Source organism: Cyprinus carpio, chromosome B5 (assembly GCF_018340385.1).
Source record: "Cyprinus carpio isolate SPL01 chromosome B5, ASM1834038v1, whole genome shotgun sequence".
In the NCBI taxonomy this organism is placed as follows: domain Eukaryota; kingdom Metazoa; phylum Chordata; class Actinopteri; order Cypriniformes; family Cyprinidae; genus Cyprinus; species Cyprinus carpio.
The window spans coordinates 19,469,730-19,495,205 of NC_056601.1; the positions used below are offsets into that span (position 1 = coordinate 19,469,730).

The following is a 25,476-nucleotide window of genomic DNA, read 5'->3' on the forward strand; positions in this document are numbered from 1 at the left end:
ACAGATTGTAGTTTTATCTTAAGATGCAGGTTTTCTTTTGTAGGCCATACTTTAAGTTTTTTTATTATTATTATTCATTAAAAAAAATATTTTACAGATAATGGGACATTAGTCATCCCCAACATCCACCGGTCTGATGCAGGGGAATATCACTGCACTGCGGAAAACAGAGTGGGTCAGGATGTGAGAAGTCTCATCATAACTGTAACTGGTGAGCAAGATGCATGAGAACTAAGATTGTTTTAGTTCTCATAGCTCCAGTAAATATAAATCAGTTTCATGTTTGCACATCTTGGTTTTATCTAACCAGCCAAATGCTCTAACTTAAAGCTTACTCAGATGTCCCAACTGATAAGGAAGCACTGAGTAAAACGATTATGCCCACTGTGAGTAGTGCAGTATGCAGAGATAGTCGTGCTGGTCCCATCTGTGACATTAACCTCATAACACGTGACTGACTCTGTGATTGTTTTGTGAGTACTTTGCCATTTTCATCAACATTTTCCACCATTTTGACCATTTTGAATGGTTTAGGCCAGTTGAATAATACCTTGCAACACCTGTATCTGGTAACAATCATTGATCTGAGATTGTGTGGTGTGCTTTTCCAACCCTCCAGGTTCCAGAGATTGAGCAAGAGCTTTTTACTAATTCATTTCTTTATGGTTCAAAGCTTCTGAGTAATACAGAGATAAATGAATCCCTTCAGAAAACAACTGAAGATTACACGAAGATATCTTGTGAGTCGATCCTTCTTCAATCCACAAATAACATACCTTAGAGAATTTTCTTCTTATTTTTTTTTCCTGCAAAACTAAAAAATAATGTTCTTATTCTGTTTTTTTTTTTTTTTTTTTTTTTTTTGGTACAGTGTTAAATGCTTTTGTGGAGGACTCACCAACATACTTGAATCCTGAATCTACCCAAAACATAGAATTAATTTCACTTAAGCCAAGTTACATTAGAAAAGGAAGTAATGAAAAAATCCAACATCCCATTCAAACACAAAAAACAACCCCTGTGCCTCTCAAACCTACACCATTTACCCCGCTCAAAGAGATTTTTATACAGGATTCGCATGGACATATGCAACCAACAGAGCAGGCCACAAAACCTCCAGTAATGAATCCAGACACAAACAGCCCTTCGTCAGCAGACTTATATTTCCATAAAATGTTGAGCTTTTCTCTGAAAAGTGCCCAGTCCTTTAGCGGACAAACTCAGACTACAGGCTTAACTTTAATGGATGTAGAGAATTTCACTGCCTTGGCTCCTGTTGAAAAGCACCAAAATCAGAGTCAAATCATCAAGCAGTCTGGAGGTACCAAGTCATCAGTGACGAATGACACAGACCTTGTTGAGTCACTCAAGAAAAACACCTCACAGGCTCCTATGAGGACCACTGACAATAATTACAGGTTGGTGATCAGATGAACGTCTTCTCAGTCCTTTTGCCATTTACAGTAGAGAGAAAATCTCATATTTGCTAATATCAACATTATTATTATTTTTTAGGTCATTGTTACAGCATAAGATCAATGCATACATACCTTTAAAGTAATTTATTCACAGTAATCTTTGAAACAAAAAAACATTATTTCCTTTTATATTTGTCAACACTTATTAAATGTGAAAGAATTAATATGTATTTTAAGATATATTTCTGTGTAGGCCCTTAAATAATATGACGCTACATTTTAGACTTTTTTTTTGTAACACAAGATGGAAGACAGTTAGACTATGTGAGTTGCAATTTCAGAAGGAATCGGTTATTTTAGGTATTTTTGTACAATTTTCTTTTTGGTTTAAATCAATGATGAGCATGCGTCAGTATATTTTTGACAGCTTGAAACTTGACAACTTTGTTTCAGCAGTGCCTGAGTATTTAACATATTCTCACGGGAAAGTGTGGCATGAGAAATTTTGATTTAATACCTTTTGTTCTAGGAATTTGCTAAAGCGTGCATGAAATTGTGTGGTTCCTTCAGGCAATGTATTGCGTAACAGTTAACAATTAGCAGTAAATGACAGCCTGTTAACAAAACACATTATTGCTCTGGAAGTGTAAACATAAGACCATCTGAAATTATCTACATTGAATTTTATGATTAAATTATGGTATCACTGTGAGGCTTAGAATGGATTTATGATGTTTCAGTGTTCTGAAATAATTCCTTCTAAATAACCAATAAAGGCTTGTTTAAGTTGTGATTTTCATTTAATATACCTTTTTTCCTCAGAGAAAAGGAGAAATCCCAAACTTGGTTGCCTGTGATTGAGAAGCATGACATTCCCATTGTGGTTGGAGTTGGTGTTTCATTGGCATTCATCTTCATTACCATGGCCTTTTACTCTCTGGTTCAGAAAAATGATCCTGCAGCTGTACCTACAGGGAGGGCAGGTGAAATATAATATATATTTTAAAAATAAACCTTGATACTCATTTTACTCATAGACTTTGATGAGTTCATAAATAAGATGTTCAAGTGCACAGAAAAATTATATAATAAAACATTTTTTTTTTCTCATAGCTCTGAGGGGAATAGGTGGGCCTTGCAGGCATGGTGAACGTCTTGCAATGGAAAGGACATACGATAACAAGTTAGTTTTGTTCAGAGCATGTTGAGAGCAAGTATAATGCCCCTGTCAACACTGCATTAATTGAATAGTAGTTCCATAACTGTCTTAATGATGGCACATTTCAGGGCATTTGAAGATGATAATTTGGTGGCTGTCATTGAGCAAAACCCCAACACATCAGAGACAAGAGCGCTCCCAACAGAAGGCAGCCCATCCACCTTGATGATGGAACCACCGCCTGATGACTTGCAAGAGGGTGTCCAGTCCACCCAGGACCTGCCAGTTATTGTAGAGACTCACCCAGAGCCTAGAGAAGAAGACCAGGTCAGAACTTTTATGGTTCTTTCACCTCTTTAACAAATTTATTCCAAACCCATGAAGGAGAATATCTTGATACCTGATACTGAATTCTATTCAATTCAAGTATATTTGTATAGCGCTTTTTACAATAGAAATCATTGCAAAGCAACTTTACAGACAATTAAGTTTCTACAATATTTAGTAGTAGCTTATCAGTGTTGACTGTCAGTTTATGTGCATATGGCAGAAATGTATGGAAAAATCAATTAAAGACGTAATTAAACAGACGATGAACACTAATAACAGCAATTATTATATGATGCAATCAAACTTATAGCCAAATTTGAACATTTTCAGGAAGGCTATTCCAGAGTTTGGGTGCCAAATGCGGAAAAGCTCTACCTCCTTTAGTGGACTTTGCTATCCTAGGTACTACCAAAAGTCCAGCCTTTTGTGACCTTAGGGAGCGTGATGGATTGTAGCATGGTAGAAGACTAGTTAGGTACACAGGAGCTAAGCCATTAAGGGCCTTATAAGTAAGTAATAATATTTTGTACCTGATACGGAACTTAATAGATAGCCAGTGCAGAGACTGTACAATTGGGGTAATATGATCATATTTTTTTGACCTGGTAAGGACTCTAGCCACTGCATTTTGGACTACCTGTAGCTTGTTTATTGAAGACGCAGGACAACCACCTATAGCAGTGCATTACAATAGTCCAGTCTAGAGGTCATGAATGCATGAACTAGCTTTTCTGCATCAGAAACAGGTAACATGTTTCTGTAATGATAGTCCACTGAAGGAGAGCGTAGACGAACCCAAGTGCAGTTTATTTACAAGGTGTAATTCAAACATCCAAACAGAGACTTGACTTGAACAGACTTGACTTGAACAGACTTGACGAGGCATGAAACAGACTAGACTCACCAACAGCAGGTTACAACATTAATACACGATGGTAATGACAATGGTAAAGACATGGCTACTTATACAGACAATGAGAGTCACATGACATGAACAAACCAATGAGCAAACAGAACTGATAATCACATGACAAGACAATAAACCAATCAGAACATGACACAATAAACAAGAGGAACCAATAGCATGAAGACAAGAGGGCAAGGGAAGCATGATACAAACAGCAATCAAACAACAACAAAATAAAAGACATGAAAACATGAACATGACAAAGACCAAAACATGAAACAAAACCCACATTACAGTTTTTTAGCTTAGCAATGTTTCTAAGATGGAAGAATGCTGTTTTTGTAACATGGGAAATATGATTTTCAAAAGACAAGTTACTGTCTAATATAACACCCAGATTTTTGACTGTAGAGGAAGTAACAGTACATCCGTTTAGTTGCAAACTGTAATCTACGAGATTCTATGTACTGTTTTTTGGTAAAATAAGTAATATCTCTGTCTTATCCGAATTTAATAGGAGAAAATGATTGGCCATCCAATCTTTTAAATTTTTAACACACTCTGTTAGCTTAGATAATTTAGAAATTTCATCTGGTCTCGCTGAATATATTGTTGAGTATCATCAGCATAACAGTGGAAACTAATCTCGTATTTTCTAATAATATTACCAAGAGGCAACATGTATATTGAAAATAGGACTTAGGACAGATCCTTGTGGCACTCCACATTTTACTGGTGATAAATGAGATGACTCCTCATTTAAATATACAAAGTGGTAGTGATCGGACAGGTAGGATCTAAACCATCTTAAAGCCTGTCCTTGAATACCTGTACAGTTTTGTAATTGATCTATGAATATGTCGTGATCTATGGTGTTGAATGCAGCACTAAGATCAAGTAAAACTAGCAATGAGAGGCAGCCTTGGTCTGACGCAAGAAGCAAGTAATTTGTAATTTTAACAAGTGCAGATTCTGTGCTATGGTGGGGCCTGAGACCAGACTGAAATTCTTCATAGAGATAATTATTATTTTTTTTTTTTGCAGGAAGGAGCACAATTGAGCAGGCACAACTTTTTCTAAAATTTTAGACATAAATGGAAGATTTGAAATGGGTCTGTAATTTGCTAGGTCACTAGGATCTAGTTGTGGTTTCTTAATAAGAGGCTTAATAACCACCAGCTTGAATGGTTTTGGGATGTGACCTGAAGATAACGATGAGTTAATAATATTGAGAAACGGTTCTTCTGCTACAGGTAACAACTCTTTCAGTAATTTAGTGGGTACAGAATCTAATAAACATGTTTTGGTTTAGATGCAGTGATAAGTTTATTTAGCTCTTCCTGTCCTATAGTTGCACTGCAGTTTATCTTTGGGTGCGATGGATAAAACTAAAGTATTAGACGCTGTAGAATCTACATTTGTCATTGTATTTATGATGTTATCTATTTTATCAGTGAAGAAATTCATAAAGTAGTTACTATTTAACTGTGAGGGAATATTTAGATCAGATGGCATCTGGTTAATTGTTAATCTAGCCACTGTGCTAAATAAAAACCTTGGATTGTTTTGGTTTGTTTTATATGAGTTTGTGGATATGCTCGGACCTGGCAGTTTTTAGAGCCTGTCTATAGCTGGACATACTGTTTAGTTTTTCGCCATTTGCACTCAAGGCTGCGAGTTTCTTTCTTGAGAGAGTGGGTATTACTGTTATACCATGGCACAGTACATTTTTCTCTAACCTTTTTCAATTTGATGGGGGCAACGGCTTCTAATGTATTAGAGAAGATAGTGCCCATGTTGCCAGTCATTTCGTTTAGTTCATGTGTATTTATGGGTACACAGAGCAGTGGAGATAAATCAGGCAGGTTATTTGCAAATCTGCATGATACAAGGAAATGGTCAGTAACATCATCACTTTGAAGTACGATATCTATATCAGTAAGATCAATTCCATGCGATACAATTAAATGTAGCGTATGATTAAAATGATGAATGGGCCAGGTGACATTTTGCTTGACTCCAAAAGAGTTTATTAGGTCAGTAAACGCAAGTCCTAATGCATCATTTGTATTATCAATGTGAATGTTAAAATCTCAGACAATTAGTGCTTTATCAACAGTAACCAATAGGTCTGAGAGGAAATCTGCAAATTCTTTTAGGAATTCTGTATATGGCCCTGGTGGTCTATACACAGTAGCCAGAGAAAGATATACGATAGATTTCTTTTGCATATCTGACAGTGTAACATTAAGCAGAAGTATTTTGAATGATTTAAACCTGTGTCCTGTTTTCTGGGTAACATTGATAATATCGCTATATATTGTTGCAACACCTCCCCCACGACCAGTCTGACGGGGCTCATGCTTATAACGGTAGTTTGGTGGAGTAGACTCATTTAGACCAATGTAATCATTTGGTTTTAGCCAGGTTTCAGTCAAGCAGAGTACATCAAAACTATGACTGAATGTCTCTTATGTTCACCAAGGCTGCAAGGCTTGATCAAAAATACAGTACAAAAAGTAGCAAAAGTATAAGACTGGTTTCTATTTAAATATATCATTTAAAATGTCACATATTCCTTTGATGGTCAAAGTGAATTTACAGCAGCAATTGCTCCAGTCTTCAGAAAATCTAGGGGTACTATTTGTAACCTTCAAATTTGATAAACAGTTAAATTCAGTTGTTAAATAATTTTTTTTTTTAAATTTCTGATTAGTGGCAAAGGTTAAACCATTTCTTTCTTATAAAGATTGTAAGGTGATCCATGCCTTTGTGTTTGCGAGGCATGATTATTGCAATTCTTTGTATGTGGGTGTCTGTCAAATGGTTCTAAACTGTTTGCAATCACTAAAGAATGCTGCCGCTAGGCTTTTGTTGTTAAAATGTGCCACTAGGCTCCCTCTAGGCTTTTGTTGTTAAAATGTGCCGTTAGTCTCCCGCTAGGCTTGTGGTGTCTGCCAAATGGCTCTAAACCGTTCGCAATCACTACAATGCCACCACAAAGCTTTTGTCATTAAATCTGCTGTTGGGCTGCTGCTAGGCTTTTGGTGTCTGCCAAATTGCTCTAAATCATTAGCAACTACTACAGAATGCTGCCGCTAGGCAGTACCCCGGGGACTTGCAAGTGGAATCATATCTCTCCTATTCTGTCCTCTCTTGGCTGGTTGTATAGAGGGCCTAGTATGTGTATATAAGTCTTTGAATGGGTTAGCTCCCTCTTACCTGTAAGAGCTCTTGAAGGTGCACAAGCCTATTAGGTCTTTAAGGCCTTCTGACCAGTCTATTTTAATTGTTCAGAGGACGAAGTAAAACAATTAAAGTGAAGTGACATACAGCCAAGTATGGTGACCCATACTCAGAATTCATGCTCTGCATTTAACCCATCCAAATTGCACACACACAGCAGTGAACACACACCCAAAGCAGTGGGCAGCCATTTATGCTGCGGTGCCCGGGGAGCAGTTGGGGGTTCAGGGCCTTGCTCAAGGGCACCTCAGTCGTGGTATTGCCAGCCCAAGATTCAAACCCACAACTTTAGGGTTAAGCGTCAAACTCTCTAGCCATTAGGCCACGACTTCCCCACACAAGCGAAGGGGTGATAGGGCCTTTGCAGTGAGGGTTTCAAAAAGATGGAACAGTCTTTCTTCTCACATTAGAGATGCTCCTACTCTAAATCATTTTTAAAAGAAGTCTGAAGGACCTTTTTTTTTTTTTAGCTTTTGACAATGCAGTGTGATGCGGCATTGGTTTTCATTTGTACTGTTTTTGGTGTTTTATTTGTGTTTTGATGTTGTTTTCTTTTTGAGGAATTATATTTATTATACAGCACTTTGGTCAGCGCTCTAGTGTTTTACTAGTGGTTTATAAATAAACTAAACTGAGACTGAATGCAGCATGATCATTCTTCAAAGTTTCTCCTTTTCTGTTAAATTAATAGATTAATTTAGAAATCATTAGTTTTATTTCTAGACATACAGCTTTGCAGTCTTTGGGACTCCAGACATAAACAAACATACAGTCTGTGGGCCAGTTCATGGCTATAAAGAAAGAAGCAACAGTTACTTGTTTCTTTTTTAATGTTTAATGATTTTCTTTTTTTTTCTTTTTCTCATTCTAAATTAGATGGAGACTATATTTGAGGAAGGGAAGGTCACTCCCTCACCACATTCTGACATTCAGCTTCAGTTCATGGAGGACTGGAGGAGCAGAGAGTTTGAACCAGCTCAGGACACCCCCTCACCTCCTCCAGCCAATCCACCACCTGCCCAGGAGGAGGGCCTGCGCTCTTCCCTTACCCTCCAGACCAGCGATCCCTCCTTAACTCCCGTGCGCCACAGCATCAATATCTCCCACAGTTTCTCTCCCCTCATGCTGTCCCATTGCGTGTCCCTGGGCATGACCTCTGTGGCTGTGGATGTGCACTTCTACCCTTCGGCCCCTTCAGCAGCCGGCCATCCTCCATGTCCTGCCTTTGGACCCCCAGGCCAACAGGTGAACACCAGGCTGGAGCATGAACTGAATGCACCCTCTACTAGCCACAGTAAATAACAAGAGTGTGTGACATATGTTGAAGTCATGAGAAAGCTCTTTTTTGAATTGTTCACCTCACAGGGCAAAAGGCAGTTACGTTAAAGATGGTACTTATGTTTTTTTTTTTCTCTCTTTAATTTTTTTTTTTTTTTTAATGATTGTCAAATTTCCCATGATGAATGACTGTCTGAATTCCCATACTTTCACTTTATGTACTGAATTCGATTGAAATGACTTTGCATACTACAACCGCCATACAGGAATATGTTTCCAGTAAAATGGGATATATATATATATATATATATATATATATATATATATAATATATGTATATGTACTCCACATACAACGCATATTCACAGGGAACAATAACATTTATCAGGTTTATAAACGTTGTCTTTCCTCTAATGCCAAGGACTTTATAATACTGTAAGTATTTAAGAGGAATTACATGTATACATTAATATATTTATGAAAATTAGATAGTATTCAGTATTTTTTTAAACACTTCAAATTAGAAATGACTTCTACAAACCTAGCCACAGCATTATATAAAATATTGTTGGAAAAGGTCTCTACAGTAATGGAGAGAAAATGCAAAGGTTGCAAAGTTGTAAAAAGGTTTTATTTGTGCAACAACTCGACTGTTACTTCTGATTGTGCCAAAGGTTAAACCACCTTAACATTAGCTATATCTGTGACTTGTATTGTTAAACATTAATCTTAAAATATTGGGAATATTGTACTTCATGGGCAACCAACTGTTGTATCTTGCTTTTACTTAGAAGTAAAAGTTACCAATTAATAAAACTAAGTCTCTTGTTGACTTTTTTGAAGTCATGTTTTAAAAAGCTGAGATATAAGTATTATACCATTTACATAATTTCATATGGAACAGGTCATGGTTCAATTCATGTGAATTGCTATTGTCTTTTTTAAAACGGCCACAAACTGATATTTTTTGTTGAGATTGTTGGAAATGGTAAAGAGCCATTTAAACATTTTTGGTAACATTTTTATTTTTAAACCTCTTTTCTAAATGATCAGATATACAGGTACATTTCTTTTTGACATCATACTGCAGAAAAATGTCAGTAATGGTGCTACAAATGACTATATTTTGCTTGGAAAATATACAGGAATATTATGAGATTACATTCATTCATGTCAAAGATTGTAAATGAATACAACAGTGAACACTGTAAAAAAAAGAAGAAAAAAACACTGGCCATCATAGATCCACAGTTCAAGGCAAATGACTTATTTCAAGTTGAACAGTGCATTGGAATTTACTTAATAGAACAGACTATGATGCAGCAAATACAATTCATTTTTTCAGCATAAACATAAAATGGACGGATTTTTTTATTTTTATTTATTTATTTTTTTACTTTTTTTTTAAATTTTGTTTTTTTTTTATTTTTTTGACAATGAATTAAAGCTAAACGTTTATTTGGCCTGTGATGGACAGGTCATCTGTCCACTCAATGGGATAGACTAAAACGACTCTACATAGGACAAGCGGTTTGAAAAATGGAGGGTTGTTTGGCAATATGAGTGCCAGTAAACAAAGTAAAAAAATGTTTGTGTAAAAAACTGAATCTACCTGTTGATTTAAGGTTACACCATTTTTAAGGCTTAGATCAAGTAGGCCAAGTAACAAGTAAGGCAACAAATGCCCATATTCACTGTCTAAAGTGAATTGTCAAGAATATTGATTCTTCAGTATGGAGCAAGAAATCACCAAACTTTTAGTTAATTCTCTAACTGATCCTTTGTTAAGCTCCACCCCCTTTAGTTATGAGATTACCATAAACAGCATGATTTTCAGTAAAACATGCTCTTAAAGCAGGTTGGAATATATTTTGGGATTGTATTATAAAAGAACAAAAGCTTGCAGATGGCAACAGTCGCTTAAAAAATGTTTTTATGGCAGGGATTAGCAAAGGGTCAGTTAAATCCATAAAATGCTCATGTATGTTGTAATAAACATTCTTTCATAATGCAAAACATGTTGATATTATAATGCTATGAAAATTAATTCTTCAGTCACCTTGTAACAAATAACAACTCTAATAATTGTCATTACTAATTCAGTTTACAAGATGATACTGATACTAATACTGATTCACAAGATAATTCAATGTCATTTACAACTGTAATTAGAAGCCACATTTTTGATCAGTGATTTAAAACAGATTTCAGAAGTACAGTATGCTAAAGTTCACCGTGAGATGTCCTCTGTTTTTTATATTCTGGTGGAGGAGTATGGAAAGACACATACGGACACCATTTTGTATTGAGGCAAACCAGTTTCTTCAAAGTAGCAGAGTTTACTATATCAAAACCTGTCTTCCCCCCAAATGTACTGGGCTTCCAGTATTCAGGGGAGCAAATAGGATTTCCCATGAGGCCTTTTAGGGAAAATGGGGCCCCCATTTCCACCATGCTTTCACCAAATATTGCACCAGATCGTGTCTTCTCTAGCAAAAGAGCTGGGTAGAACTCCAGAGCATCAATATCACCATACAGTTCCTCTAGTTCTTTAGCCATCTCTTCTTCTCCTAGTAAAACATAAATACATAAATATGTGGCCTGGTGGGCAGTTCATGTGTTGTGTGACGACCACCCATTCACATTGTTTAAACATGAAAAATGTAAATTAGCTTAAAATGTATTTACCCTCAGGCCATCTAAGATAAAGGAGATGTTTGTTTCTTCATGGGAACAGATTTGGAGAGAATTAGCATTAAATCACTTGATCAACAATGGATCCTCTACAGTGAATGGGTGCCGTCAGAATGAGAGTCCAGATAAAACATCACAATAATCCACAAACAATCTACTTAACTTCAGTCCATCAATTGATGTCTGAAATTAACAGCGGTGTGTTTGTAAGAAACAAATCCTTCCGTGGGGCATTTTTACTTTAAACCATCACTTCTGACAAGAATACCACTCCATGCAGTAAAAAAGTTCATTCCCTGCTGTCCTCCCACATCAAAATCTGCCAACATATTTGTTTAGAACCGTTTTGGACAATTTTCATTTATAAACAATGCTTGGTGTGTGCATTTAACTTTCTGGATTCAGACTTTTCACTGGAGAAAGCAGTATTATGGAGAGATGACTCATATTTTAGATAGAAGCAACAGTATGAATTTAAAAACGTATTAATGATGGATTTGTTTAAGACAAACACAGCTTCTCACTTCACAAGATGTTCACTGATGAACTGGAGTCGTGTGAATTACTTGTGGATTATTGTGATGTTTTTATCAGCTGTTTGGACGGCACCCATTCACTGCAGAGCATCCATTGGTGAGCAAATAATGTAATGCTTAATTTAAACTTCAAAAATTCAAAAATAAAGAAGCAAAATCTTGGATGGCTAGAGTAAATTTTCAGCGAATTCACATTTTTGGTATAATCCAGTGTTTAAAGGGGTTATTGGATGCCCATTTTCCACAAGTTGATATGATTCTTAAGTGTCTTAATAAATAGTCTATAACATACTTTGGTTAGAATTTCTCAATGCTAGTGTAAAAAACACCTTTTTTACCCTGTCACAAACAGCTCTGCTTACAGCAAGCCGTTTTAGTGCATGTCCCTTTAAATGCTAATAAGCTCTGCAAAACACTCAACTCTCTCCACATTTATCACCAGAACTTCCCAACAAACACTTAACTGTAGCTGCGGAACTTGCTAACTAGCACGTTATTAGGAAAGGTGATTTGCAAAGATTCATAAAAGACCCTTATACTACTTCTGTAGGTGAGGCTGGATAACGAATGATTCTCGCAAACATAAACGCATTTGGGTAGATCGGCGATCGGCACATTCCCTTCAAAAACAAAAGTAATCTACTGCATCTTCAGCAAATGACAACTGCTATGTTTAACAACAGAACACCTCAATCGCTTAGGAGCTGTTCTTGTCTACTCCTGCTCCGGTGGGGAAACAATGGCAGACTGATGACAGCTCACTCAGGGTGGGTCTAAGGTAAAACGCTAGTGTCAATCAACAATCGTGGGACAGCCTGGGTCTGTGTGACTTCACACAGACAGGCATCTGAGAATGGCTTGATATGAGAAAGGGCAAATGATTTAACGAGAAAAAAAACCCACTGGGTGCATCTTTATAATTATAGGGTGGTTGTGTACACACACTGCCGACACCCATTTCAGTTCAAACAACTTGTAAAAGTGCATGTCACGTCCGATGACCTCTTTTAAACTTGACCCTGAATTTTAAGCATGTTCTCATAAATACATGAGAAACAAACTCATCTACTCTATCTTGGATGGCCTGAAGGTAAATACATTTTGAGCTAATTTTCATTCAAAATGATAAATCTGTTACATTGAGAAAAAAGTGCACAGTGAAGAAATCACAATAAGCTTTTTACAGGCATCAGTGATGATGATTTGTCTTCACCTTGTGATTTTAATTTGAAAATAAAGCTTTAAAATTGGTAGAACAATCATACCTGTCAATTCTGAGAATGACGTGTAGGGTTTCAGATTGAATCTCTTGCGATATTCATTAAAGGGCCGAAGTCGAAGCTCCCTTGATTCAGTGATGACCCCCTCAGCAACTCTGAGCACCACTGGGTGAATATTATGACCACCTCCAATCTGTCACAACACAAAGAGATTTATGATTAAAAATACAAAAGAAGACCTCTTTAAACTTAAAAAATAACAAAAAATAACATTTCAATAGTGAAATTATACTTTGATTGATTAAAAATAAGGCCAACATCAGTTCAGGTTTTACAGAGCTTTTGTTGATATTCTGCGGGCACATATTTGGTGTGATCCTACTCATAAGGCTGATTATGTTATGATGAAAAAGGCTTACGGTTTATCTAAAAGAAATCATCCTGTCATATCAGTTTCTGCAAATATTTCTGCCTAAACCTGCTCAATTTATCTCTGGTCCACTTAAAAAGATATTCCACCCAAAAATGAAAATTCTCTCATTATGTCCTCACCCTCTGGCTGTCCCAGATGTGTAAGGCTTTCTTTATTTTGAAAACACAAACTGAGGTTTTGATCATTTTTGGGTGGAATATTCCTTTAGGATCTTGAAAACTCTTCCACGCCACCCTGCGATAAAACACTCACAGACAAGTTTCAATAGATCATGGTAAACTCATTGGAAATGACCCTTGAAATGACAAAAACAGAAATAGACTTGAGAACCTACAATATACTAACTTCCTTAAGGACATGTAGCCCAGACACAGTCTAAAAGTCAATGTACCTCATTATGAAACAGGGTTTCGTTTTTTCTCTTTTGGAGCAGATGTTTAAGTCATTAAACCCCCACAGCCCTCATGGTGCCATTACCTGTCCCGCGGGTTGGGTTGAGAAGGCCTCAACCAGTTTCTCCACCCCATAGTGGGTGAGAATAGAGGTGTTGAAAATGAACTGAGGGTAGTGAATGTCTTCTCCATCGATTTGGAAGCTGTCAGGCATGAGCGGGTGCCAGTGGTAAAGCTGATTAAACTCCACAGCAATGCGGTTCTGGTACTGGAACTGTGAGGTGAACAGCAGCGTGGGATCAAAGTGGAGCTTCAGCCGGTAACCACTCAGATGCTGCACATAGTCCTCGATCACAATATGAATGGTCTCACCTGAGTTAATGGAGTCAAAATTTTACAATCAACTTTTTTTTTTTAATTATTAAATACAAACATTATGTAAAGAGTGTTGCACAGTGGAGAACTGTAAGCACTTTTGTAAAACTATTTTACAAAGATATTCAGGTTTAAAAAAAAAAAATCACATATCAGATTTGTAATTTTATAATAATATAATATAATATAATATAATATAATATAATATAATATAATATATATGTTTGTGTGTGTGTCTGTCTGTGTGTGTGTAATAATTTCTAAATAATAAATAATTACATATATCTTTATTATATAATTTTATATTTTTTATTTTAGTATAACTTTATATAATTTAATATAATATAAACTAATAATAATAATTGTATTTTTATAGCAATTATAGACATATCATTTTAAATATAAAAACAAAACAACACTTAGAGCAATTAAACTTTGTAACTTTTAATTCTTATTCCTAATCCAAATTTTAATTCAAATTTACAGTTCTGCATCCTATTCATTTCAATTCGAATTCAGGAACTGGACCTGGAATTTAAATTGCATTCTTATTTAAATTATAAGTACATAAGTACATTATTTTCAATGTAACATATATTTTAATCTATTCTCTCAACATAATTATTGTAATATGCCCATTTTTATATTAAAGGCACAATATGTAAGATTTTTCTTATTAAAATATCCCAAAACCACTAGAACAGTGTTATATATTTTGCTGACTTGTGTACTTACATTATCCCAAATGTTTCAAAGAATGTTTAAATCCAGAGAAATATGCTTTTTTAACTAGTGACACAGACCGTGTCCATAGTGTCATTGTGTCGCCTGCCAGTGACATCAAAACCCCTCAATTTCCAGTTTTGTTTTGTAGAAAACATGGAAACACCAAAGACACTTTAATATGTTTTGCGTTTTAATAATAGACCTGTGATGACCGCACAGAGTAGCATTATAACAGGACTCTCAAAAGTATCTAGTATGATAAAACAGTGCTGACCGGAAGTAGCGGAAGCGGTCGACTGTGGCATAATAAAAGCTCTGCTGCTTTCGAGCCATGTGTCACACTCGTTCAGCGGCCTCGTTTCACTTCACCGACTTTCTACCACGTTAATAAATCATCAGCTCATCCATAAACATGATTTTTGCTCGAGTCCTGTCGGATTGCATCAGCTGTGGGGATGAAGACCACAACTCCCATGATTCCACACTCAGTCACGGCGTCATCAAACTATGCTACCTGGTCTTTGTGTATTTTGAATACGTGCCCTCTAGCGCCGAAAAATTACATATTGTGCCTTTAATTGTTGTAACAGTCATATATTATATCAACCAAAGGTTCCCAAGCTAAATAAAAGCCACAGGATTTGAGGAAATCTGTACCTATAATAATGAGCCTGGTGGTCTGAAACAGCTGCTCATCCCCCCAGGTTGGATGTTCTTGTTTCAGGATATCACACACACGGTTGTGCTCACGCAGCCACAAGGTGGCGTACATACTGAGACCCGGCAGCAGGCCAAACACTTCTTGTCCAATGGCCAGCTGCTGCTCCGGCGGGACAGACGGCGGGTAGCTCATTTTGATCGGTGCATCTAGCACTGTGGGGGGATACATCTCACCATTGACCACCTACATCAGAGCCACACAGAAAAAAATATTGTAAAATGTCGTAATGTTTTCTCATATCTCTTTGCACTACCAGTAATAATAAAAAAATACCATTCTTTTGAGCGTTTGCTTCATCAAAGAATCCAGAAAAAAAATGTACCATGCTTACCACAAAAATATTAAGCAGCACAACTGTTTTCAACATTGATAATAATAAGAATGCTTCTTGAGCACCAAATCGGCATATCAGAATGATTTCTGAACAAACATATGATACTGAAGACTGAAGTTGGCTGCTGAAAATTCAGTTTTGCCATCACAGGAATAAATTACATTTTAAAATATATAAAAACAGAGAACAGTTATTTTAATATGCACAAAAATGTCACAATATTACTTTTTTTTTTTTTTTGATCAAATGAGACTTTCTTTCCTAAGATCTCTTTAACAGGTTTTGATTAGTATAGTATATGGCCTAATCTCAAAAGAAACTAGACCAAACAGTGTGCATCATCTTAAAAGCATCACTGAGGCTTAACAAAAACCACATGTTCACACCCACAGTTCTGCGGCCACACTATGAGGTTATCCACACAGACATTCAGAAGGAAATACTTGCACATAGCTGCAAAATGAAGCAACTGAAAACGCACAGGGCCTCATTCATGAAACACGAGCAGAAAGAATCTGTATATATCATTTGTAAAACAGGTAAATAGGATTCAGGATAAACTGTTGTTTTATGGTATAAGTGATAAAAGAGAGATCCAATGTAATCCTCAGATTGATAGATCATATTTACATGTTTTACAAATATGTAAAAAATGAATTCTGCTTGTTTTTCTTAAAAGAGAAATGAACAGAATGACACATCACGTTTACTTGCAGGCATGCTCAGCCTAGCATGACTGATGACTCCACACAGCATGCCTGAAGCTTTAATTGGTGAACGGTACCTGGTACTTCAACTTCCCGTCTTCGTGCAGTCTGAGGTCTAGCTGGCGATCAAGAGTATCTCCATAAATGTGTCCAGCATCCACCTGATTTTCAATATGCAATCAAATACAGACACTCTTAATAAACTCTAATAATACTGTACAAAACTTCATTATTCAAAAAAACACACACACAAACTTTCACAAAAAAAAAAAAAAGTTTCAAAACTGTCACTGGTGCGGGACCATTCCAAAAGATACTAATATGTTCTTTTAAAGTAATGATATGTACCTTCAGGGAATTAATATGTACCATATAGGGTTAAAAAAAAGTACAAAGATATACATTTTAGATTTTGTACCATAGGGCACCCCACAAGTGACAGTTTTGTTCCATTTTTCTGAGAGTGTACTGTGCAACACACATTTTAAACAATCAATTTTAAATTCCTTATGTGGTCCTGAGCTAAACTGGTCCTGAGCTTATGTGCTGACAATGAGATAAAGATTTGTTGACCCTTCCCCCATTCCTTCCAACACTATATGTAACATGAGTGTCAACGTGGTTCCTGTGAAAAAACAGCATTAAGTTATTACTCTGCCCAAGAAGGTCTTCAGTGTCCAAGAGAAACATTTTATCATCTCTCTCATTAACAAAAACCATCTGCACAGACTTTTAAAATCTCTTTCCTGCAGGCAGAGCCATTAAAACACATTATGTGATTGGTTAATTAAGATAACTGTGACTCACCCCATGAGCCAGACCTTTTGTGAACCCAAGTCCTACATGGTTGTGAGTCTTAAAAAACTGGTGCGTGAAGTGCTGAGCGAAAAATGCGAACATTAAATTTGTTCCCTGAGGATCCGGTCTGAAATTCCGCCTTAACAGGAACTTCTCTGCCAGAAGCTTGGGGTCTGGAAGCTTCATTTTCCCTGAGAGACACATGGAATGGTTTAACCACAGCCTCAGAAGACAAGATATTTCCAATGACTTTAGTATACTGATATACCTAAAGCATTTTAATATCACTTCTTTTGTGGAAAAAATGCATTTTCAGTTCATGTGTCCTTCAGAAGGAAGAGGCACTAGTGATTTGGGGTATATTTTGGTTATAGTCTCTTACCTTTGGTTCCCATTGGCAAGGGGCAGTCCTGAGGGACTGGGGGAAGAATTCTTGTGTAGTAGGTGATGTTGGAATACGCTTCCCAGTTCAAGTAGTCATATCTGGAATTGTACGTCGGGGGACTTGGGATTAAGCTGGCTCTTACTGTAATGGGAAAGAACATTTAAGAACACCATCAGACAAAATAATATCTAGAAAAACACTGAAACAAAGGCCAGATATTATGCATACATTTTATTTGCTGTCATATACATCTCTAGATCTTGGTCAACCACTACACAAAACCTTTTCCTACTATTTGACAGTTATTTTCTCTGATTGAAAGTCAACAACCTAAAAACATCGAAGATTTTACTTACTCTGGACTGTGCAAATATTTATGTGATCGATTTCTTGCACATTGACATCCCCAGCTATGGGTGTACAGCCAAAAGATTTCCAACAAACAAATAATTTGCAACATAAAAGCCTAGCAAAATAAGATACAGCATTGCGTTATCGTCGCATACAGCTGTGGTTTTCAAACTGGTGGGTGGAGGTTATTGTAAGGGAACACAGGAGACTCCTAGTTTCCAAATTTCATTCACTTTAACACATTCAAATCTGTGTGTAAATTATACATGCGAGAACCAGTAATGTTTGAGTGCAGCGTCTTCTGCTCTGCCTTCTACTCCTTATACGGTGTTGAGTGTACAATTCAGTTTTTTTTGTAGGCAATGACAAAATTACATTTCAATCTGTTTTCAAAATAAAGTAATCAACTGAATTCAGATAACCTGGAATACTGCACACAAAACAATAACATATGGGCTACTTTTATGATACCTTTATCAAGTCAAGTCACCTTTATTTATATAATGTTTTATATAATACAGTTTTTTTAAAGCAGCAACATTTATGTGTTTTCAATCTTAATCCTCTCATCCCACGTAAAAACACCATTATAAGGAAATGTTTTTAATTTCCTATCTTTTACTTATCTTTTATTTTTTTTTATTTTGTAAGCAACACAGATAATATAGTAAATAACAAAACAATGTTTTGTTTTTTTTACGTTTTATTCGTAATGAAATTTACATTAAAATACATTAAAGGGAATGTTTTTCACACAGCAGGTTTTTAATAAATATGCAGCTAATTTTGTGGGTAATATGGAGGTGCATTAAAGTTTTACTAATTTAAAAGAGAGTTATCAACAAAAAAATTGAGAAACACCTTCACACAGGTAGCCTTATTCTGAACTAACCTGCTCTCTATTAAACTTTGCAGGAACAATACCTCAGGATATTCAGTACCTTGGCTCACACCAGGAAATCTTTTGGCCCACAGCAGTGTGAAGAACATGAGGAATTTGAGGGCCCCTTGCAGAGTACATGAGCGTTGTCATGGTAAGTGACGGCGGGGCTCGAAATGAGCACAGATTGTAATGATAGCCTCCTGTGGCTCTGGTGTATCTTGCAACCACATTTACATCACAAAAAGTCTAACTGACTTGAATGTCTTTACAGGAAAGCATTGCACAGCACCAGCTGTGAGGAAATGATAAAAAAAGGGGCTGTACATTAGAAAAGGGGCCACTTTAAACAAAGTGGTGACTGGGTAAATAAGGGAAGGATGCTGAGTTAAAGGAGACTCCCTTTACAAGAAAAGAAAAAAAAAAACTAGGCCAAATTCATTCACACCCTGCCATTTGCTCTGACAACCACTGTAGAGTACGATAAATCATAATAATTGAAAGCCCTGGTCAGACACACCATTATCTGAACTACATCCATTTCGATTACAGACAGTTTTGCCAAAGCTAAGAAAACAGACAACATCTAATCTATCAACCAAGACTTTAAACAGAATTTCTGTCTTAACTACACGTATGGTCTGAAAGCAGTTACTCAGCCAAAGACTTCAATGTCTGTGCTGATAAAACATTGATGTTTACCCTCTGTGAGTGAACTTATTCTCCTCTTCCCCTAAAAAGACTAGAAGACCAAGCTTAAGAAGTTTTTACACTGAACAGTGGCTGAGTTGAATCACCCCAATCAATGTATTTCGCCATTATTCTAACCTGGAAATGTGTTAGCGTTTTGCATAATCCTGATGTAAGTGGGTTTTCTGAATTGGTTTTGGTTAAATTGCTGAAATAAAGATATTTTATATTCAAGATATTTTCGTTTTGTTTTATTGTATGACATAAAATACAACAGTAATACCACATTTGTGATTTTTGCGAACAGGTAAACTCAACTAGGCCGCATTTTACAAATGGTTTATAATCATGCTCTTGCAAACTATTCTAAATCAAATTTTCCAGCTTGTAGATTTTAAACGGGTCATGAACTGCCTTTTTTAAATTAATTTCTACTGTTCTCTGAGGTCCACTATTTTTTTTTTTTTACATAAAAAATCTAATATTTTTACATCAAAAAACATTGTAATTTAGAAGTAATAGGCTATTTTCTGTCCTGTTTTGACCCCCCTCATCAGAATGCTCCATTTGAATAGGCATGGCGGATTGTAGACTCCGGAGTAAACACCTACTGCTATGATTTGCTAACACTTGTATGTTTTACAGCCTACATCCTTCAAACTTAACAAATACTTATCAAATGATCTGTAATAAGGTAATAGAAACTCACACTTGTGTTGTGCGACATTACTGTTGAATCCAATATAGTCGACACGGCATCATCGTTTATTTTAAGTCTTTCTGAAAATCCTGCATCAAATTGTGCCTTGTTTGTGAACAAAGGACCGAAGTCTGGAACTGCATTAAAAATCAAGTTTATACACTCTTTCTTAATGCTGGGATCAGAAGTCAATGCAAAGACTCTTTTTTCCACAACATGGCACTGAACAGTACCTTCTTGTCTGCCTAGACAAGACAAGGGGCTTAACAGGCAGCGATGTAGAAGCAGTCATTGTCCTTCTTCTGTGGAGGTGGTGCTTAGCCACACTATTAAATCATTGAGTAGTACATTCCACAAGCTGTCGTTTTAGCAGATAGGCTTCAATATAAGCTGTTTTTAGACTAACAAGAAAGTTTTGAGTTCTGAAACTTACAGGATGTTTTATAGTACGATGACCTCTTATATTTAAAAAGATAAAAGGAATTTTGATTTCTCAGTACATGAAAGATTTGTCTGAAGCTAAGTGGTGTTGAAATAGTCATGTGACATTGGCACAGTTTGTTTATAGCATAACTTAAGCTTTTTATTTCTGGCAAGTATATTTATGGTTTGAAATTATATATATATTTCAAAATAAAATATATATATATATATATTTTTTTTTTTGATGAAGAAAACATGTAGGAATGACACACTTTGCTGGTCACAGGGCTTATTTTCTGCAATAATTCCAAAGACTAATGGAAGAATCGGTACATGTATGGCTGAAGAAGCGGAAATGTTTTGATGCCAGAAGACAGAAAGACCCAATAAAGACATTTGTATGGCAAAGCGGAAAGATTGGATCACTGAAATATGATACCCAGATTGCTTTTTTTATTGGACAAGAACGGACAGGACAGGAATTAAATTATGTAGTAGACCGCTCTCTAAAACTCTAGAATCAGTGTAATTTACATAGAACTTTAGAGACATTCCTCCTTTTTAACAAATGCCTTGATATCCCTGAAGGCCCTGTTAAACACACACACACATACATATATATATATATATATATATATATATATATATATATATATATATATATATATATATATATATATATATATATATATATATATATGCTGGTAAGGTATGTTTTGAAGCATGGTAGCTGCTTTGAGCTGGAACTAGTTGCTCAGGACCAGCTTAAACCATCTCATGACCAACTAAGGACCAGCTTAAACCAGTTCAAACCAGCTATCATGCTTCAAAACATACCTGTTTTTTTTTTCAACAGGGGGAGCAGGGCACAGGGCATATCATACTGATTTCTATATAACACAAAAGGGGCAAACTGAACCTAACTATATACCATTATCCTTTTTATGCCTGTAATGTAATGTTCCTACATAAATAAACATGAGCAACATTATGAATATGTGAACACTCAACCCATGCCGAGCAGGTGTAACTAACCTGTGAACACTTTGTGCATGAGCCAATCCCTGAGGAATGTCCTGTTGATGATGTCCCATAGCCAGTCAAAGTGGGTGAGGATATAGTGGACAATATTAGGACTGGGCTTCAGGAGTCGATAGACTCGAGTCCAGAACTCGGCTGAAAAAGACAGAAGAACAATACAGGTAGAGAGTCTGTGTTAATAAACAAAGAGAAAGTGCAGCTGTGTGAGATTATGAATCATCCTACATTGGTACAATATATGCACAATACATGTGGACATGTGTATGAGATCTCCTGGAATTCCTTTGAAATCTTGCACACAAACTGGACAGACACTAATTAAGCAAACTAATTATTCCAGAATACAAAGCTCTTTTATAAGACAAGCATCATTGTTTTTTTTTCTTTCATTTTGTATCTAACACAATCATCCTATTACAACAAAGAGCTTATGGCAATGTTCATGGAACTTTCTGCAAAACCTTTTATTGCGGCAGATCATTTGTGCAAACAAGTTGAGAGAGACAGGAAATAGAAACAGAAAAAAAAGAGAAAAGAAATGGAAAAGGAGACAGACTGCGGGGCTGTCTGACAAAGACAAGGGGGGTTGTGGGAGAGTGAAAATTGGTCCTGAGCCTTTCCCCTTTGCCAGGAATAGGCGGGCATAGATTATGTACTGTGTCTAAAGAGGCGTCTGCTTCCAAAACAATTACGATAGTTTATTGTTCTGTTTAAATAATTCAGATCTTTGTACCACCATTATATACACACAGCTTATATTCATTATCAAACAGATGAAATGTCTGTAAGCTAAGTCCATCTTTTTGTCCAACTTTTTTTGACAACATACAGTACAGTACAGAACAAACATACAATCAGGATGAGATAAAAGACAAGATACATACGTATAGTGCAATTTTCTCCATAGAAGCCTGTTCTGGTGCAGTCACATTCATATCTGTCCAGACCATATCGAACACAAATCCCTCGGTTTTGACAAGGGTAATAGCAACAAGGATTCACTAGAGGAAACAAACCATAATAAAGTTACATTTGTAAAAGGTTTTATTGGTGTTTGGAATTTGAATGGTTACATTTACATTCTCCCCAGCATTCCCTAATGTATTTCACTACAGAATTTCAGACATAGTTTAGATGTGAGATTATATCTCATAATTATGCAACCATTATGACAAGCCTTTGTCATCATGTGTTTTTGTATGCTGCTCTGAGAATTTTCAAGTTTGTTTTTTAAATTACATTTTTTACACACTAACTAAAGGATATGCATTAAGCATTCTTGCCAATGGACAATCATGTAAGCATGAAAGCACTGAAATGGCATGACCTTTGCACTATTTTTTTTTCTGTGAACTACAGCATTGGTCAGTGGTTTGCTAAACTATGATTTTGAAAACATTTCTCACAATACCAGTCATTTATTCTCAACTGGAATGAGACAACAGGCTTACCCTGATAAGTCTTATTCATAACAAGGCTGTCAGTGGCATGACCTTCTACTTCTCTGGACAGCAGTATGACAGACACAACCCAGAAATAGAAGAAATGTCGAATGAAGTGTGGTTAGTGTGCACAAATTGTGCAACAGATAACCAGAATCCCCATCTCTCTCTCTCTCCAGTACTTTCCATCATTGCATTATACAAAAAAATCCTCTAGTCTTCTAGCTCATACACATGCAATTGTGAGCAGAGAAACACAACCATTACCAGACAAAATTGAAAACAACCACTAGCATATTTATTCCTTTAGCTATTTACAAAACACAAAATCCCTACAGTTTTGTCATTCAATTAACTAAACTATGCAAACAGAGAGGCTGACACAAAGATAACATACACAACTTCCAAACCAAGATCAGACTTGTCCATTGCTGCTTACACATACCTCAGCGAGGAGCAAAGCATACCTCAACGAAGAGCAAAGGAAAGAAAGAGTCATGCTGGAGAGCTGTGATGAAGCTTTTGTTTGCTTTAACATGTTTAATAACACAGATAGTATGCAGAATATGTTTGCTAATATACTCAAATCATTATCATTATTAAAGAATAATAATAAGCTGAGGAATTAAAATGAGAAAATCACTTGTAAATCTCCTGAAAGCACCAAAATGAATGAATGAAGTATTTAATTCAGTTCAGAAAACGTGCAAATAAAACTGCATTTGAGTTTTATACTGATATCTATGAAAAATGTAACTATTTATTATTATTATTATTATTATTATTATTATTAGTTGTGCCTGGATAAATGGATTTATACTTACCAATGTTTGATGAAGTTGGGCTTTCTTCACCAACACATAAGGAGAGACTCAGCAGCAGGATAAACGTCCACTTCAGTAAAAAGCTAAACGCTACAAAGCGAAATATACGATAGGGCTTGTCAGAAAAGTTGATATACGTTATATGTAAAACTTATAGGAGTTTTAAAAAGTGTTAAATGCTCACCTTTCATTGTAGCTTGGAACACAAAAAGTAATAAATACAAAATATGCTTACAATACGAAGAATTCAAAAGTGGTGTTAAAGAAGCAAAACACTCGAAATAAATAATTCCATGTCGTTTATCTTCACATACAAGACATATGCATGCCAAAGTCTGACTCGCGGAGGCTTTTTTCAAATTGATGAGAAAAAAAACAACAAAAACAAACACTCGAAAGGACCTTCAGTTTTCAGTGTGAAAGCAACATGAAATACCAGACCAAACTCGCGTTCGCTCCAGACCAAATTCACTATTAAACAGAACAGAAAAGTGTCCTCTAGCAGTGGTTCTAACAGTTTAGAAAGCCAGCTGAGAAGAGAAGAACATTCCTGGAGCGCCACCGTGTGAGTCTGCTGAGCAGAACTAGACACGCACTTGAATAGATAAGCGCGGCGCTCGGCATTTTGTTGTTTTATCTTATCTTAATATTGTCCCAATAAATTCTCTACCTACAAAGAAACAAAGAAAAATAAACCCTGCATTGCTGGTCATATTAAACTGGAAAAAGCTAACATTTGACTCATTATGCATCCTGTTCCAGCAGGCAGGAAAGTCATTGCTCACCATTCTGACTGAAAGCCCTGTAGGCTGACCTTCAGGGAAATGGGATGGACACAGTAACTGCCATTTTTTCTAAAAGAAAAGCACATGGCATGCATGTAAAAATGAACGATAATGTAGGCAATCACAGTAAAAAAAAAAAAAAAAAAAAAAATTAGTTCTAGGCTCTAAAAACAAAACTGGTGAAAAATAAGTGCGAACTTCTTCACACACTTATTCAATTCTTATCAGTTTCTTATCAGTTTTGGAACCAACTAACACATTGTAAACTACTGAAAGAAATTTCCCCACTAAATGGCTTCTAGCTCCTTGACAAACAGTTAAAAGGGACCCTCAAGTAAAAGCCTCGTTAACTTTTACAATCAGACTTTTTACAATCCCTGGCTGTTGCAGTGCCCCAACTCTCACACTCTTCTGCCCCTCCAGGGTAAATTTCTTATAAATTACCCTATTGTAAACATGTCCTACACCTCCCTACCTCAAAATCACAGAAAATAGCAAAGAAAATATCTTCACAACCATCAGTTCAAGAGGTTTGAGCTTTTCAGCCCTTTTATTGGTTCAATGTGCTTCTCCAACAATGATCAAACCATCTTATATTCCTGCACATCATCATTGAGACGTACCTTCATAATGTAATTGTTGAAAATCACTCAGTTCCTCTGAAAATCCATCAAATCTGAC

At 36.1% G+C, this 25,476-nt stretch overlaps 2 protein-coding genes across 2 annotated transcripts; one reads left to right on the forward strand and one right to left on the reverse strand.

Moving 5' to 3' along the window:
* Nucleotides 1–93: 93 nt before the first annotated feature.
* LOC122137480 lies at nucleotides 94–8,696 on the forward strand. The gene is made up of 8 exons (XM_042724761.1): nucleotides 94–211; nucleotides 331–386; nucleotides 620–740; nucleotides 872–1,418; nucleotides 2,241–2,401; nucleotides 2,532–2,601; nucleotides 2,706–2,904; nucleotides 7,937–8,696. The coding sequence occupies exons 2-8, from the start codon at nucleotides 378–380 to the stop codon at nucleotides 8,360–8,362; spliced, it is 1,533 nt and encodes a 510-aa protein (XP_042580695.1). The 5' UTR covers nucleotides 94–211; nucleotides 331–377; the 3' UTR covers nucleotides 8,363–8,696.
* A 1,007-nt stretch (nucleotides 8,697–9,703) lies between these two features.
* Nucleotides 9,704–24,516, reverse strand: ptgs1 (prostaglandin-endoperoxide synthase 1). The gene is made up of 11 exons (XM_042724760.1): nucleotides 24,195–24,516; nucleotides 24,011–24,100; nucleotides 22,629–22,745; nucleotides 21,739–21,879; nucleotides 17,657–17,800; nucleotides 17,284–17,465; nucleotides 16,554–16,637; nucleotides 15,372–15,618; nucleotides 13,699–13,985; nucleotides 12,834–12,981; nucleotides 9,704–10,908 (listed from the first exon to the last, which is right to left on the reverse strand). The coding sequence occupies exons 1-11, from the start codon at nucleotides 24,199–24,201 to the stop codon at nucleotides 10,562–10,564; spliced, it is 1,794 nt and encodes a 597-aa protein (XP_042580694.1). The 5' UTR covers nucleotides 24,202–24,516; the 3' UTR covers nucleotides 9,704–10,561.
* Between the last annotated feature and the right edge of the window lie 960 nt (nucleotides 24,517–25,476).

Coding starts and splice junctions, on each gene's coding strand:
- ptgs1 (XM_042724760.1), bottom strand. Junction 21,880..22,628: donor TGGAGAAAATTGCACTATAC/GTATGTATCTTG, acceptor TGTCTTTTTCAG/CCGAGTTCTGGACTCGAGTC. Junction 10,909..12,833: donor GTCATTCTCAGAATTGACAG/GTATGATTGTTC, acceptor ATGTTTTACTAG/GAGAAGAAGAGATGGCTAAA.
- LOC122137480 (XM_042724761.1), top strand. Junction 1,419..2,240: donor ACCACTGACAATAATTACAG/GTTGGTGATCAG, acceptor TTTTTTCCTCAG/AGAAAAGGAGAAATCCCAAA. Junction 2,602..2,705: donor GAAAGGACATACGATAACAA/GTTAGTTTTGTT, acceptor GGCACATTTCAG/GGCATTTGAAGATGATAATT.